General features: G+C 57.7%; 1 protein-coding gene across 1 annotated transcript in view; it reads right to left on the bottom strand.

The window, feature by feature from the left end:
- The window catches only part of SNED1 (sushi, nidogen and EGF like domains 1), a 76,582-nt gene that overhangs the window by 24,199 nt on the left and 38,404 nt on the right, over nt 1-13,979 (bottom strand). Inside the window, exons 9-21 of the mRNA XM_072962009.1 lie at nt 11,684-11,809; nt 11,398-11,502; nt 11,070-11,183; nt 10,510-10,626; nt 9,034-9,150; nt 8,804-8,920; nt 8,478-8,591; nt 8,009-8,182; nt 2,220-2,333; nt 1,458-1,571; nt 973-1,086; nt 647-760; nt 17-313 (exon numbers count right to left, since the gene is read on the bottom strand). Of these exons, the coding sequence (XP_072818110.1) occupies nt 17-313; nt 647-760; nt 973-1,086; nt 1,458-1,571; nt 2,220-2,333; nt 8,009-8,182; nt 8,478-8,591; nt 8,804-8,920; nt 9,034-9,150; nt 10,510-10,626; nt 11,070-11,183; nt 11,398-11,502; nt 11,684-11,809 (1,737 nt within the window). The remainder of the gene's footprint in view (nt 1-16; nt 314-646; nt 761-972; nt 1,087-1,457; nt 1,572-2,219; nt 2,334-8,008; nt 8,183-8,477; nt 8,592-8,803; nt 8,921-9,033; nt 9,151-10,509; nt 10,627-11,069; nt 11,184-11,397; nt 11,503-11,683; nt 11,810-13,979) is intronic.

The raw sequence follows: 13,979 nt of genomic DNA, 5'->3' as shown, positions 1-13,979 counted from the left end.
TCCAGCGGGTGCTCACGCGTGCGTGCAAGCAGCACTGCGGGCCTGCTGATGTCGTTCTTGTTGTTGGCGTTGCGCTTGACTGAGAAGACGGAGATGTTGTAGGCCCTGCCAGCTGCCAGGGCCCGGAGCTGGTGCCAGGAGCGGCTCCGGTCAACGAAGTCTGTGCGGCGGTAGGAGCCGTCGGAGGAAGCGTAGGTGACCGCGTAGCCGTCGAGCACCTGCCTGGAGGCCTGGCCTTCGGGTGGGCGCCAGGAGACCGAGACCCCGCTCTCCTCCACTCGCTCCACCTTGAGGGCCGTTGGTGGGAAGAGCTCTTCAGGGTTTCGGTCAAGAACAAGGGAAGTGGGGTGGTCAGCTGTCGGCCGAGGAATCCCCGGCCCCCAGGTGGGTGTCTCTTGGGCCTTGCTAGCCCTGGTTGCAGGCGGGCACCCTCGTCTGGTGTCTGGCTGGAGGCTCCTGAAGGGTCTGCACGTGTGCCGCCTGGGGGCTCGTGTGCTCCTCCCTGCTCCGTGGGCGGCGCCCGGGGTAGCAACTGCCTAGACCTGCTGCCTGGGGGCCGCTCAGCCCCTGGCCCGTCCCGCGGGGTGTCTGCGGCCCCCTGAGGGAGGGGAGCCCCGCGCCCACGCAGGTGCCCCGGCCGCCTCACCTTTGGCACAGTCCTTGCCCGTGTAGCCCACTTTACAGGTGCAGCTGTGGGAACCGTTGCTGGCCAGGCAGTAGCCGCGGCCCCCACAGGGGCTGGAGAAGCAGGGGTCACTCACTGGGAGAGGGGAGAGCGGCAGTGAGTGCCCCTGGTCCTGGCACTGGGTCAGTCCCATGTCAGTGTGCAGGCGGGTGGGAGGTGGTGTCACGGGTGGTCCTTTGGGGAGGTGGTTGTGTGCTGGGGGGACACTCAGAGGGCAAGCGCAGGACTTGCCAGGGGCCCCACCACCACCCCAAGCCAGGGTGTCCTGGCAGGTGGCTGGGCCCCACCTGTCTCGCAGTGGTAACCGAAGAAGCCCTCTGGGCAGACACACAGGTAGGCGCCCCCGCCGTTCTCACACCGGCCTCCGTGCTGGCAGGGGCTGGAGTCGCAGGCGTCCACCTCTGGAGAATACCCAGAGAGTCGGCCAGAGCGGCAGGGGGGTGTCTGGGGGAGGGAGGAGAGGACAGCGGGAAGAAGGGGAGGGAAGGCAGGGGAGGCCGGGCGGGGGTGAGGGAGGGATGGGGGAAGAGGGCGAGCCATGGAAGTGCCCCGACCCTTGGTCACCCCTGGCCCTCGCCTCCCCCTGACACCGGGGGTCCCTCCCCTCACGGGTCCTGTCCAGCAGGGCCACGAGGACCGCCCCATCCCCTCTGCTCTCTGAGCAGCCCAGGGTCTGTGCTTGCTGAAAACACGTTTTTCCGGGGATGTCTGGGGCATCACGAGGGTGGGTGAGGGTCTGGCACACGGGGGACTCCCCAAGCGCAGCCCCTACCTGTCTCACAGTGGACTCCAACGAAGCCTGGGGGGCACTGGCAGACAAAGGCCCCCGGGAGGTCCCTGCAGGAGCCTCCATTTCTGCAGGGCTGTGCCCGGCACTTGTCCGTCTCTGCAGAGACCAGACATGAGGCTGCATGCCCCACACAGGCCTGCACGGCCCCACACGACCCCCGGGTTTCCTGTGCACCAAAACTTCAGCCTCATGCCTGCCCCTCCACTATCTGCCCAACAAAGCCCGCCCCAGGCCGTTCCTTCTCTTCACTGCCCAGGCTTCTCAGGGGCCCCACTGGACATCCTGGGTCTGCCCGTCCTGCGGGGCAGTGTCTCTGTCTCAGGGCTTAGAGCCCTGCCCCAGCGTGGGGGGTGCTGGGCTCATTCGTGAGGCACCCAGCAGGCCGCCGCCTGGTCTGGCTCTGAGCACTGGCCCAGGCTGCGGGGTGTGGTCTGCCCTCTCTGCAGGCCCACCTTCTTCGCCCCTGAGGCCAGAGTCTGCAGGAGGCGGGAGAAGAGGGTCGAGGTTAGCTTTTCTCAGCTGAGCTCTCAGTCTCTGGGGAGGTGCAGGCAGAGTCCTTCTGGACATCAGAGCTGGCAGGGGCCTGAGGGAGCAGGCAGTGCCCAATCAGAGACCAGCCCAGGGAGAGGGACCAGCCAAGGGTGGCTGCAGCAGGATGACCGTGGCTGGGGGACGCCAGGGCCTCAGGTCCGTGGCCAGGGTGCTGGATCTGCTGGCCCCCAGGAGGGCCAGGGCCCATCTTACCCAGCTCACAGTGGGCTCCTTCATGCCCTGGGCTGCAGACACACAGGTACCCGGCGACGCGGTCCTGGCAGGAGCCCCCGTGCAGGCACGGCTGGGATCGGCACTCGTCAATTTCTGAGAGAGGCGAGCTCAGGTGCACAGGCGCCAGGAGAGAGCCGGGAAGAGAGCAGTGTTGCCGTAGTTGGGGAATGACACGAAGCCAGTTTAAGAGGGACATTAATTAGCTTTGCTGCGAGGAGCTGGACGGAATTCTATGACATCCCCTTGGTGCCTGGAGAGCCCAGAGCCCAACACAGCACCCTCGAGAGAAGCAGCACACTTCAGACTAGGGGCCGGGCTGGCGGGCGCCTGTGAAGCACGGGGGACGCCCCTAGTGAGCGTGAGGCCCTCAGAAGACACTGTGGGGCCCAGTTCGTTAGGTAACACTCCCGACGAGGCAGCACACTTGGGGGTGACCCTTCATTTTAAAGTCCTCACCACGGGGTGGTTTTTTTCAAAAAAACTGGGAGTTGTGCTCCTGAATTTAAAATGCTCAGTTTAGAAAAGCTTAATTTTAATGCTTAACATATGAATAAGTAAATAAACAGCAGGGACATAATGACACCTGGGGGCCCGCACCCAGCCTGGGCGCGAGCGTGTTGACTGACTGGCTCATCTGGTCACGGACACCCCTCCCTGTGACCTGAGCTTCTGTGGTTATCACCTCTGTGCCTCCTTAAATTAGGTTAAACATTTTAATGAACGCCCTGGACGGCAGCTGGTTTTGTTTTGCTATTTATGAACTTTATTACTAGGATATTGTGGTGTGTACACCTATCTCTCAACGTTATGTTAAAATCTCTGTAACATGGTGGGTCGCAGTTTTCACTGCTGTGTGATATTCCTCGATGTGATTATTCCATACTTTACCCTTTCTTGTTTGGCAGGCATTTGGGTTGGTTTTAGACTTTTTGCTACTGCAAAAAAAAAAAATGCATCTATGTCTTTCACATCTCGGTGTAGATGTGTGATTTTCCTAGATTTATACCTAGAAGGAGGGTTGCTAGGACACAGTTTACATGAGTGGTCAGCTTGACAGACCGGTTACCAAGTTGTCCTCAAAGTGCTTACACCAACGTACACTTCTTCCAGCAGCTTATGAGAAGTCCTGCGGCTCCACCTTCTCACCAGTACACGGGCTTTGTGCACTTCGGAGGCTCTGCCAGCCGAATGCACCTCACCGCGCGTTTGCTTTGTATTTTGCTGATCGCTCATGAGAGAACAGCCTTCTCTCGCTCGCTGGCTTCACGCACCTCCTCTTCCGCGAAGTGGCTGCTTGTGTGTGGAGCCTGCTTTCCTGCTGGGCAGATTATTCTTTTCTTGTGATTCATAGAAGTCTTCACACGTTCTTGAAGGCAGTCGTTCCGTTCGTACTTGCACACGTGGACGTACATGTGTGTGTGATGCGTGGTGTGGGTGGGTGTGGAGATCTGCAAGCTGCTCTCCGCCTGTACCTTACATTCACTTTCTTAAGGCTGATGAATTTACGTTCCTAACTTTCATACAGTCTGTTTTTTCTTGTTATAGTCAGTGCTGTTTTGTGGCTGAAAGAATCATTCCCGACTCTAAGGACAAAAGGATACTTACCTACATTTTTCACACAAAATTATATTGTTAAAAAAATTTAATTCTTAATCCATCTGGAGTTAATGGTGTGTGGTGAGAAGTGGGGAAACAATGTAACGTTTTCCCAAGTGCAGAACCATCTTGTTCCAGTGGTCGTGAAGACTTTCTCACGTGCTTGCTTTCAGCAGTTTACAGTTTTAGCTTTTATGTTTACGTCTATAACTCACTTCACACATAGAGAAGTCACCACTTGGATGCTGCTGTGCACAACACTGACTCACTTCACTTGCCAGGTCCTCACTGCTGGGACACGGCGGTGCAGCTGCTCTGGGCCCTGACCCCGAGTCCTGTGGCCGAGCTGAACTCACCGACTAGTCCTGTAGGTTCTTTCGTAGACTCTGAGGATTTTCCGTGTGCACCGCTGTGTCCTGTTGCTGCTGCTTGTCTGAGAGACATGCCTTTATTTCCTCTTCTTATCTGCAGCGCTGTCTCGGGCCTCCAGGACAGCGCTGGAGGGGACTGGTGAGGGGCCACCTTGGCCTTAGCACTGGTTGTGGCGGGAGGCCTTCACCAGTAGGTGTTCTGTGAGCTGTTGGTTTTCTCAGGGACGCTCTTTTCCAGGTTGAAGAAATTTCCTCCACTCTTATTCAGGGCGGGGGGAGTGTGAACGCAGCCCCCCACTGTCACAGGGGAGTTTCCTGCGTTTGGGGAGGTCACAGGGGTCAGCACACCCGGACTGCAACGGAGGGGCCTCGCCTTGAGCTTTTCCTAACAGTGGAATTTTGTCAAATGGTTTTTCTGCATCTGTTGAGATGTTCCTGTAGTCTTCTCCTTTATGTCCTGCCATGGTGAATTATGTTAATTGATGTTCAAATGTTAAACCAACTTGTGTTCTTGAGATAAACCTCACTTGACCAGGCATTATCCTTTGGATGGAGTACTGAGTTGACTTAGTAATGTTTTGTTCGGAGTTTGGTGCTATGTTCATGAGGAATAGTCGCCTGTAATTTCATTTTTTGTAATGACTCTGCTTTTGGTATAAAGGCAACACTGGTCTCATGAGTTGAGACGCGTTCTCTCCTGTATTTTCTGCAAGAGCTCAGTATACAGTATCATGCTTTAAATGTTTGCTGGAACTCGCCAGCGAAGCAGTGTGGTCCTGCCTTTTTCTTTGTGGGAGAGTTCTTAGTTACAAATTAAACCTACTTAATAGCTATGAGGCTGCTCATATTTTCTGTTCATTCCCGTGTCAGTTGTGGTCATTTGTGTCTTTCAAGGTGGTAGTCATCGTTTTCTCCAGGTTGTAAGACGTGTTGGCCTAACGCTGTTCACAGTATGTCCTTGTCGTTTAAATGCTTGTAAGCTCTTTAGTGATGTCTCCTCTTTCCTTCAGTTTTTCTTTTTTCCCCCTTGATCAGTCTGGCTAGTGGTTTATTATTTTTATTGACCTTTTCAAGGAACCAGCTTTTGGTTTCATTGATTTTCTCTGCACATGCCTCTCTTAGAACTCGGTTTTTTATACTTGCTGATATATAAGAACGCAGCACACTCGGTCGTAATAACCTGTATCCACTACACGTAACCCTTCCTGTCGTTTTCAGTAGTTTTCCCATAGGTGAGAGACAACCGTACCAGCTGCAAATACTGACATTTTTACTTCTTTTGCATTTCCATGACTTTAATTTCTCTTTCTGACTTTATTGCATAGGCTAGTACTGCCAGCGTAATATTGGTTGACTTAGTGCTAATGGGCATCCTTGTCGTGTTCCGAATTTTAAGGGGAGTGTTTCTCTGTCTAGGATAACGTCTGTTCTAGCTTTGAGGAGATTAGCTAATCTCCTTCCTCCCGTTGGTAGCTCAGCATGTCTGGGTCAGTTCAGCAGGAGAACAGCTTTTGAGTCCCAGACCCTCCCTCTGAATAATCGGGATCAGGAAGCTCACTGCTCCAGGGCCCAATGCTGTAACCGGTGCTCCTGCCTCTGCAAACGTGTGGGGCGCAGTTGTTGTGCTTCAGCTGGTGTGTGCCTGGCCTGCCCCCCTCTCTGTGGGGTAACGAACACCTGGGGGCTGGGTGGGCTTTGCGATGTCTCTTTTAAGTTTTTGCTCCAATAAATCCTGTGTTATTTTACACCACATGGTACCAGAGGGGTGTGTGTATGTGTTATGTTATTTTCCTCTGGATAAGGAAATACTTTTTTATTCCTTATTCGGTAAGAATTTGTTTCATGAATGAGTATGAATTTTATCAGATGCTTATTATGTGTTCATTGAGATTCTTACATAATTTTTCTTCTTCAGTTGGTTAACGTAGCAGATTTTTCTAATATCAAACTCTTTTCAACAACCCAACTTGATAATGGTTTATACATTCTTATAGACTGTCAGATTTCTGCATCTAGGTTCATATGTTTAACGGACCCATAATTTTACTTTCTCCAAATGTCCGTGTCTGGTGTTAGCATCAAGGTTACGTGGTCTCACGGAGCGGGTTGGCACACACCCTTTTCTGCTTTCTGGAGGAGGCCGTCTGGGCTGTACAAGAAACAGCCTGTTTCTTGGCGGTTTGGTAGAACTTACCCATAACGTTGTTTGAGCCTGTGTTTCTTTGTGTGTCTTTGCATCCTCAGCTCTCGGATAGGTGAACAGATACGACTCTGTGGAGTATCTGGTGTTTCCTTGATGTCACAGTGAGAGGGGTGGTGTTTTGTGGCTGCATCCTCGCCGCACGGAGCACCTCGGTGTTTATAAAACGCCGTTTTACCCTCCCACACCTGCTGTCGCTGCTGAGAAGTCCGATGCCAAACTGGTTCTCGTTTCTTTTTCCCTCTGGATGCTTTAAAGTTTCCTTTTTGTTTGTCGTACGTCCTTTACCTTTTTACAGCGTGTCTAATGTTCCTCGTCTCTCCTGTTTGATGCTCCGTGGGCCCTCTCAGCCTCCGGTCCTTGGGAGTTGAGCTCCACCGTTGCTCAGACGTTTCATCCTGTTGACATTTCTTCCTCTCCCGCTCAGATTCCTGTTATCTCGGTGTCCGCCTCCAGCGCCTGCGTTTCCATTCTGATTCATGTGCATTTCCCTGCTGCTTCCTGGTACAGCTGCTCAGACTGGTCTTTCAGCTCGCTTGCTTGGTCTTCACATTTGTAGGTTGTGTCTGGCTTTTCAATTATTATAGTTTTTCAAACCTCCTATTTCTGCTGTCTTTTAAAAATTATTTGTCAATCCTGTTTCTATGGCCAGTGCCATGTTTCCTGTTGTATGTTTGTCACGCTTATGCTATATTCTTATTTCATCTTCAGTACTTTTATGCCTAATAGTGTGTGTTGTCTGGACTTCATTATTGTTTCTGAGGTGGTTGTACTTCTTGGTGTCTTGACATCTTGGCTTGCGAGCTCATATCCCCTGGTGGCACCTGCTTCTCATCTGATGACATGTCCCCTAGACAGTAGCCACCAGGCCTGGGGGGCTCGGAAGGGCAGGAGTGAAGGAAAGGTGCCTGAGGCCAGGTGGCCCCTACCAGTTTTCCGGAACTCTCCACCTGGTGGATCGCACAGGTTCAGCTGGACTTTGCTGGGTATTTGGGGGGATAGCAATGTGTGGTGTGCCCCGCCCATCTCTGGGTGCTGTCCCGGTCCCTAAGCTACTTTGTTTAAAAATCTTAGTTTCATGAAGAACGTGCTAACATCACGCAGATTTCTGATGAACAGAGTTGGAGCGCTTTGGCTTAATGCACAGGTGTGTCTGTGGTGCCGTCTCCGGGGCGTGGGTCAGGGCCATGCACCCCGGCGCACAGTAGGACCCTGGAGGCCACGCTGTCTAGAGCGTCACTCCTCAAAGGGCCATGGAGTTCACTGGGGCCTTGTTCAGATGCAGGGTCTGGTTCCATAGGGCTGGGTGGGGCAGGGAGCAGGAGGTGGGCCCTGAACCCTCAACTGCCTCATTAGGGCTCTGCCTTTGGGCTGCCTCCTGGCCTCAGCTGCTTCATCTGCAGAGTGGTGTTGGGCACTGAGCCCTGGGGTGTCCTGAGGACAGGGAGGCCCTTAGAGAACAACCCAGAGTGGAGCTGGCACGGGTCATCGCCACCATCGCCACAGGGTCTTTGCCTCACTTTGCACGGAGGAGACCTGGGGAGGAGAGCGTGGCTCTGCCCACCCACCCACCCACCCACCCCAGAGGGCCCCCAGATCACCGTGGCATTGGGGAGGCTCGCTCCAGACTCCCTGTGGCTGGCAGACCCGGGCGTGGTTGGAGGCGTGCAGGCTGTAGCCCTGGTCGCATGAGTACAGGGCCACCGAGCCTGGCCGCGTGCCATTGAAGCGCAGGGTGGCATGCTTCACTTCCTCGGGGGGCCCGCAGTCCACCTCTGCAAGGACACAGCAGCCTGTCCTGTGCCCTGGGACCCCTGTCTGGGCCCCTCCCATGGCTGCACCCCTGCTCCCCCCACCCCCAGGCTGCAGGGTGGGGACCCTCTCTCCCCACACAGCCTAGCCCAGGATGAAGGGGCCTTGGCCCCCAGGATGGGCTGCCAAAAGACTCCTTTCCCTCTTTTCTTCCCTCCTTCCCTCCTTCCCTCCCCTCAGCCCCAGCTGGGCCCCACTCTGCTCTTCAGGGAGTTGGAAGGACTCCCGTGTCCTGGCCCTGACCCCCGGCCCTCTCACCTGCCTGGCACCGGCGTCCCGTGTACCCTGCTTGGCAGCGGCAGGAGAAGTCTGTGCCCAGGTCCTCGCAGGTGCCCCCGTTCACACACGGGCTCCGGAAGCAGGGGGACGGGGCTGCAAGGGCGCGGAGGTCACCGTCGCCCGTCAGTGGATCCTGCCCGGAGGCCTCTGGGTTGCGTGGGCGCGTCCTGCCTCCGGGACCAGCTCCACCTCCCGCCTCTCCACCAACAGGGCCGTCCCTGCCCACCAGACGCCTCTTCTTGTCTGCGAGGTGCCCTGGCCGTGCTGTCTCCAGCCGCTGGCCTGTGGGCCGCTGCCCGCCTTACCTATCTCGCAGTGCCGCCCGGAGAAGCCTGGGGGACAGTCACACTTGTACTTGCCGATGTAGTGGAAGCAGGTGCCACCGTTGTGACAGGGGCCGGAGGCGCACGAGTCTGGCTTCCCTGGAGGCAGAAGGTGCCGGCGGCCAGGGTCAGGGGTGCCCCTGCCTAATCCCTCGGCACCCCGGGGCGAGGCCTTCCCGGGACGCTCCCCGTGAGCCGACGCGGGGCCCCACCGATCTCGCAGTGCCTCCCGGCGAAGCGGTAGGGGCAGGTGCACCGGTACTCGCCGCCCGCCTCCTTGCACGTGCCCCCGTTCCGGCAGGGCCCCGAGCTGCATGGGCGTGGCCGGGCTGAGTGGAAGGGCAGAGAGAGACAGAGAGGCAGGTAAGGAGGGCCGGCCTCCTGGCCCGGCAGCACGCACGACACCCTACTTGCGTGTTCTCGGTCCTCAGGCACGGGTGGGCCTGCTTCCTGGCGGAGCCCCTGAGGCCCAGTTGCAGCAGCAGGCGGGCCGACCAAGGGCACGCCGGACTGGGACTCCGGTCTGGGACCTCGCTCAGCCTTGGGACCCTCTGCCCTCCCGTCCTCCCTCCCCTGCCACAGGCTCTGTCAGAGATCCACTGGAGACCCGGCCCCGCTGCCCTCACTGTCCTGCACGGTGACAGGAGCTGACGTCCACGGCAGAGGAGCCCTGTTGCAGCTCTGGTCTGATCTTCCCATTTTCTGTACCCGTGTTTGCGTGGGTGCGTTTCCCAGGGCGCGGCCCGTGCCGCAGGAGTCGCACGTGAAAGGTGTGAAGCCAGTGGCACGGCCGTCTCCCACCTCGAGGAGCCGCGCCTCCACAGGCCCGGCCAGGACTTTAGACCCTCTCCTCCTTGATGTTTGTTCTTGGGGGAATATGAGGCAGGAGGGGGCTGCCCCCACGCTCAGTCCTCCTCCCCCCCAACACCCTGTGGGGCCTCACAGGCTGCATGTCCAAGTTCTGGCCACCCCACCTGATGTCCCTTCATGTCCCCTCTCTGGGATGCCTTTGTTGAGGGCAGAGGGCCTTGGCGCCTGTGCAGAGAATGAGGCAGCGGGGCCTTCTCTCTGGAAACCTTCCTTTCCCTGCAGGGCTCGGGGACCCCTGGGGGCTTCGTGGTCAGAGCACTGGGGACCTGCCCTTGGAGCCGCCCTGAGAGCAGGAGAGGCTGCCAGGTAAAGTTCCGGGTTTCAGTCCTCTGGACAAGTGAGGGCAGCGGGGGGCTGGAGGGGTGTGTGTGGCCCAGCGCTGGGCCCCAGGAACACGGGCTGCGGCCACACCAGGGTCAGGCGACCGGCACCCTGGGCTCTGACCACGGGGATGCCTGGGTCACAGAACAGCCCTGAGCGTTGCTTCAGCCTGCGCGGAGGGGACAGTCCTGGGTGGGGGTGGGTGAGGCCAGTGACGCCCGCAGTGTGTTTAGGGAAGGATCTTCACATTCTTGAGAGGCTAAGTGTGAAATGTTGACAGCCTCCAGCTGAAGTAGATTTAATGAAGTCCTAACGAATTTTTTAAGTCAGTGACTCTAACATCCACTTGGAAGACTGCAGAGCAGAAAATGAAGCCTCCTCTGAGGGAAACGCAGTCACAGCCAGGAGGCCCAGGAACAGCTGGAAGGGTGGGTGGGCCGGGCGCACAGACAGTGGGCCCCATGCCGGCCCCCGGAGCGTGCAGCCGCGGCCCCCACCTTTCTCGCAGTGCCTGCCGTGGAACCCCCGCGGGCACTCGCACGTGTAGGAGTCCTCGTGGGCCTCGCAGGAGCCTCCGTTGAAGCAGGGGTCCGAGTCGCAGGGTGACGGCAGCGCTGCGGGGTCAGAGGGCAGGCACCCTGACACTCTGGCTGGAACCAGAGCCTCACCACAGACACTCAGCCAGGGGCTTATTCCTCGCGCCAGGCTCCACGGCCCCTCCCTGGAATTTACTCTATTTCTGATTTTTCTGGAAGTCACCCGCCCCCTTCCACGAGCCAGGACTGAGCTGTGGTCCACGAGAGGCTTGGCGTCACGCCCACCACCCTCATCTCGTATGACCGCTCATTTCCTAAGTCGCTAGTCACTTGCGCGCTACGGACAAACACAGGGAGATGCTGCTCTTCCAGCTGCGAGCGGGTGGACGGCCATGCCCGACCACAGTGGAGGACCTGGCACCTCTGGTGGGCTGGCAGGAAGCCCTGGCCTCCTGCTGCTGCCGCACACCCCGTCTCCCTCCCCCAAACCACCCCCCCGCAGCCCGCCCCGCCGCGCTCACGGTGGCTGGCGTTGTGGTCGGTGTGGCAGACGCAGAGGTAGCTCCCGCCATGCTCCATGCAGTAGCCTCCGTCCGGGCACTGAGTGTTCACGTTGCAGGGCGTGGCTGTGACCTCTGCGGGGGAGAAGCCCGTCTCAGATCCCGCGGGTCTCCCTGGGGACCCGGGGACCCTGCCTGGGGGCCCAGGGTCAGGCACTCTTGGGGCCAGCCCCTCCTGGGTCTCGCCCTGTGGGTCCAGGCCCAGGCCCCAGTCACCATGCACACTGTGGTTTGGGGGGCTCTCGAGGAGGGGAGGAAGGGAGCCCCCAGCCCACTCCCGGGCACCTACCAAATTCGCAGAGGAGCCCAAAGAAGCCTGGGGGGCAGTGGCAGAGGGTGGTGTTGGCCCCCAGGCACCTGCCACCGTTTCGGCACTCACAGTCGGTGGGGGTTCCTGTCACGGGGCGGGGGGGGAGGAGAAGCCTCCGATGTGGCGGTGCCAGAAGGCAGGGCCCTCTCCTGACCACTGTCCCATAAACCCACTGTGTACCGCCCCCACTCTCACAGTCCTTTCCCAGGGGGTTTGCACGTGCATTCACGGGAGGCCCCCGCCCTGCAGCCCGGCCGGCACGCACTCTCCCTGCAGTCCAGGCCCATGAAGCCCTCGGGGCATTCGCACACGTAGCCCTGCTCTGTGTCCACACAGGTGCCCCCGTTCTGGCATGGGGCCGAGAGGCAGGCATCGGGCACTGGGTGGCTTCCTGCAAGAGAGACTGCGGTCACCAGAGGCCACGCGGAGAACATGGGGAGAGCGAGGCCCAGTGTCGGAGAGGAGGCGACTTCACCTCCTCTCTTAGGGCCAAGTGCCTGCAGACGGGTCTCCAGCTGCCCCGCACCCCCCAGGCTCCTTCTCTGGGGCCGAGTAAGAAGCAAGAGCAAGGAGGGGCCCCACGGGATGCACCAAAGGGACCCGCGGGGCCAGGGATCGCCCAGTGTTTCCCATCAGGCTTCTCTGTTGGTTCAACACTTGGGGTCTTGCACATATCTTTCTGTCGTCGATGTCTAGCTTGACTTTGCTGTGGTCAGAGAACACAGGCCTTTTCAGTGTATTGGCCGTGTTTTACGGCCGACAGGCTTGCCCATCGTGGTGAAAGCTCCGTGAGCCCTGGAGAGAAGGTGGGTGTCTGTGAATGTCAGTCGGCCAGGCTGGACACGCCACCCGGTCCCTGCATCCTCCTGATCCCCGTGCCCGAGTCCTCCGAGCTGCTGGGAGGGGACTCTCTGCCGACGTCCCCCCGACCACGGGGGCTCTGACTCTCCTTGCAGGCGTGTGACTTGTGCTAGTGACCGCTGTGTTTTTAGAGCTATTATATCTTCCTGGTGAACTGGCCCGTGGTTGCTGTAAAAGGGCCCTCTTCACTCCTGCAGCTCTCCTTTAGTTCTGAGGTCGACCCTGAGTGATGTGAACGTGGCCGCCCCGGCCTCTCCTGGTTACTGTTGGCCACCCTGTTCTTTTTCGTTTTTCAGATGTTCTGTTTCCTCCTGTTTTTTCAGAATTTAGCTTTGAAATTAATATACAATAAAACTGATTCTTGTTTGATGTACACTTGTATGAATTTTAACACATGTAAAGATGTGTGCAGCCCCACCACAGGGAGGACGCGGAGCAGCCCGTCGTCCCACAGACCCCTTGTTTGGTCTTTTTAGGGTCACAGGCCCTCTGCTCCTGGACCCCTGGCAACTGTGATCTGCTCTTCACTGAGGCTCCGCTCCCGTGGTTCCTCCCCAGCCAGTGGATTCCCCCTCCCACCCCTGCCTGCACCAAGGAAAGATTCCAGGGGCTCCCCCCGTGGTCTCTCTCCGCTTCCCCGCCTCCCCTCCCAGTAGCCCTGTCCTTGCCCTGTCCTCCCCCCTACTCCAGCTACTGTCCCCTCACCCCGCCCCGCCTGTGGCCCAGCAGACTGGAGACCGCTCCCCAGCAGCCGTGGGGCAGTTGCAGGGCTCGCCCCACTTGGTCCCTTCTCTCAGGGACGGCCGCCCCCTGCTTTCTGTTGTCCAGTGGCTGAAAGCAGTTGTTTCATATCTTGTATCTGGCTTTCTAGTTGCGGACAGGGAGGTCCCCAGGGCAGTTACTCAGTCCTTCTTGGCCAGAAGCAGGAAGCTAGAGACAGTTTTTTGTATCTCCAGTTTTGGGCCAGTTTCCTGCGGGATCGGATCGGAATGCTAAGGCTTCTACCTGTGACGTGGATAGTGGGCTGTATCGGGTCCAAGTGCCAGCTGTCGTGCTGTAGTGTTTACTGTCATTTGCATCATTCCTTGTGCAAAATGCAGTTTCTCTGCAAAATCTTTTGCAGTCACTTATCTGTTTTCTGACATGAGTTTAGTTAAATGCACGGATGCTTCTATAACATCTAGGCGAGGTGAACTGTGATGCATCCCGATGATGTCCAGCGACAGGGAAGGCTGGCACCCCCCACACTGCGTGTGGCCACCGACCAAAGGCCACTGGAGGGCAGAGCCTCCATCTGCGTCTTATGGGTAAAACATAATTTCCTTCTTCAGCTTTCAGACTCAAAATAAAGCTGACGTGTTTGTCCGGAGCACCTCCCCGGGGAGAAGCATGCATGGCTCTCGTCGGCACGGGGGGCCAAGGCCTTGGGAGGTTGGGCGATGTCAGACACTAAAGCCTGAATTTATTTTAAGGGTCATAAAACCTAGTGGTCTTTTAATTGGCCTCCCAGTCGTACCCAGCATTTAAAACAACCTGCAGCCGGAACTAGCAGATTTCCTCCCGTGTAGCAGAGGTCAGCCTTCTCTCAACTCCCAGGGCTTGTTCCCTTGTGCAGAGAGAGGTCTGGAGTAGGAAGCAGAGGTATTAAACAGCCAGGACTCTCTGGAGTGTGAAGAGGGGCTGGGAGAATGTGGCCGTTC

The sequence above is a fragment of the Vicugna pacos genome, chromosome 5 (genome assembly GCF_048564905.1).
Source record: "Vicugna pacos chromosome 5, VicPac4, whole genome shotgun sequence".
In the NCBI taxonomy this organism is placed as follows: domain Eukaryota; kingdom Metazoa; phylum Chordata; class Mammalia; order Artiodactyla; family Camelidae; genus Vicugna; species Vicugna pacos.
The sequence above is the reverse complement of the archived record's forward strand: the minus strand, read 5'-3'. Positions and strand labels throughout refer to the sequence as shown.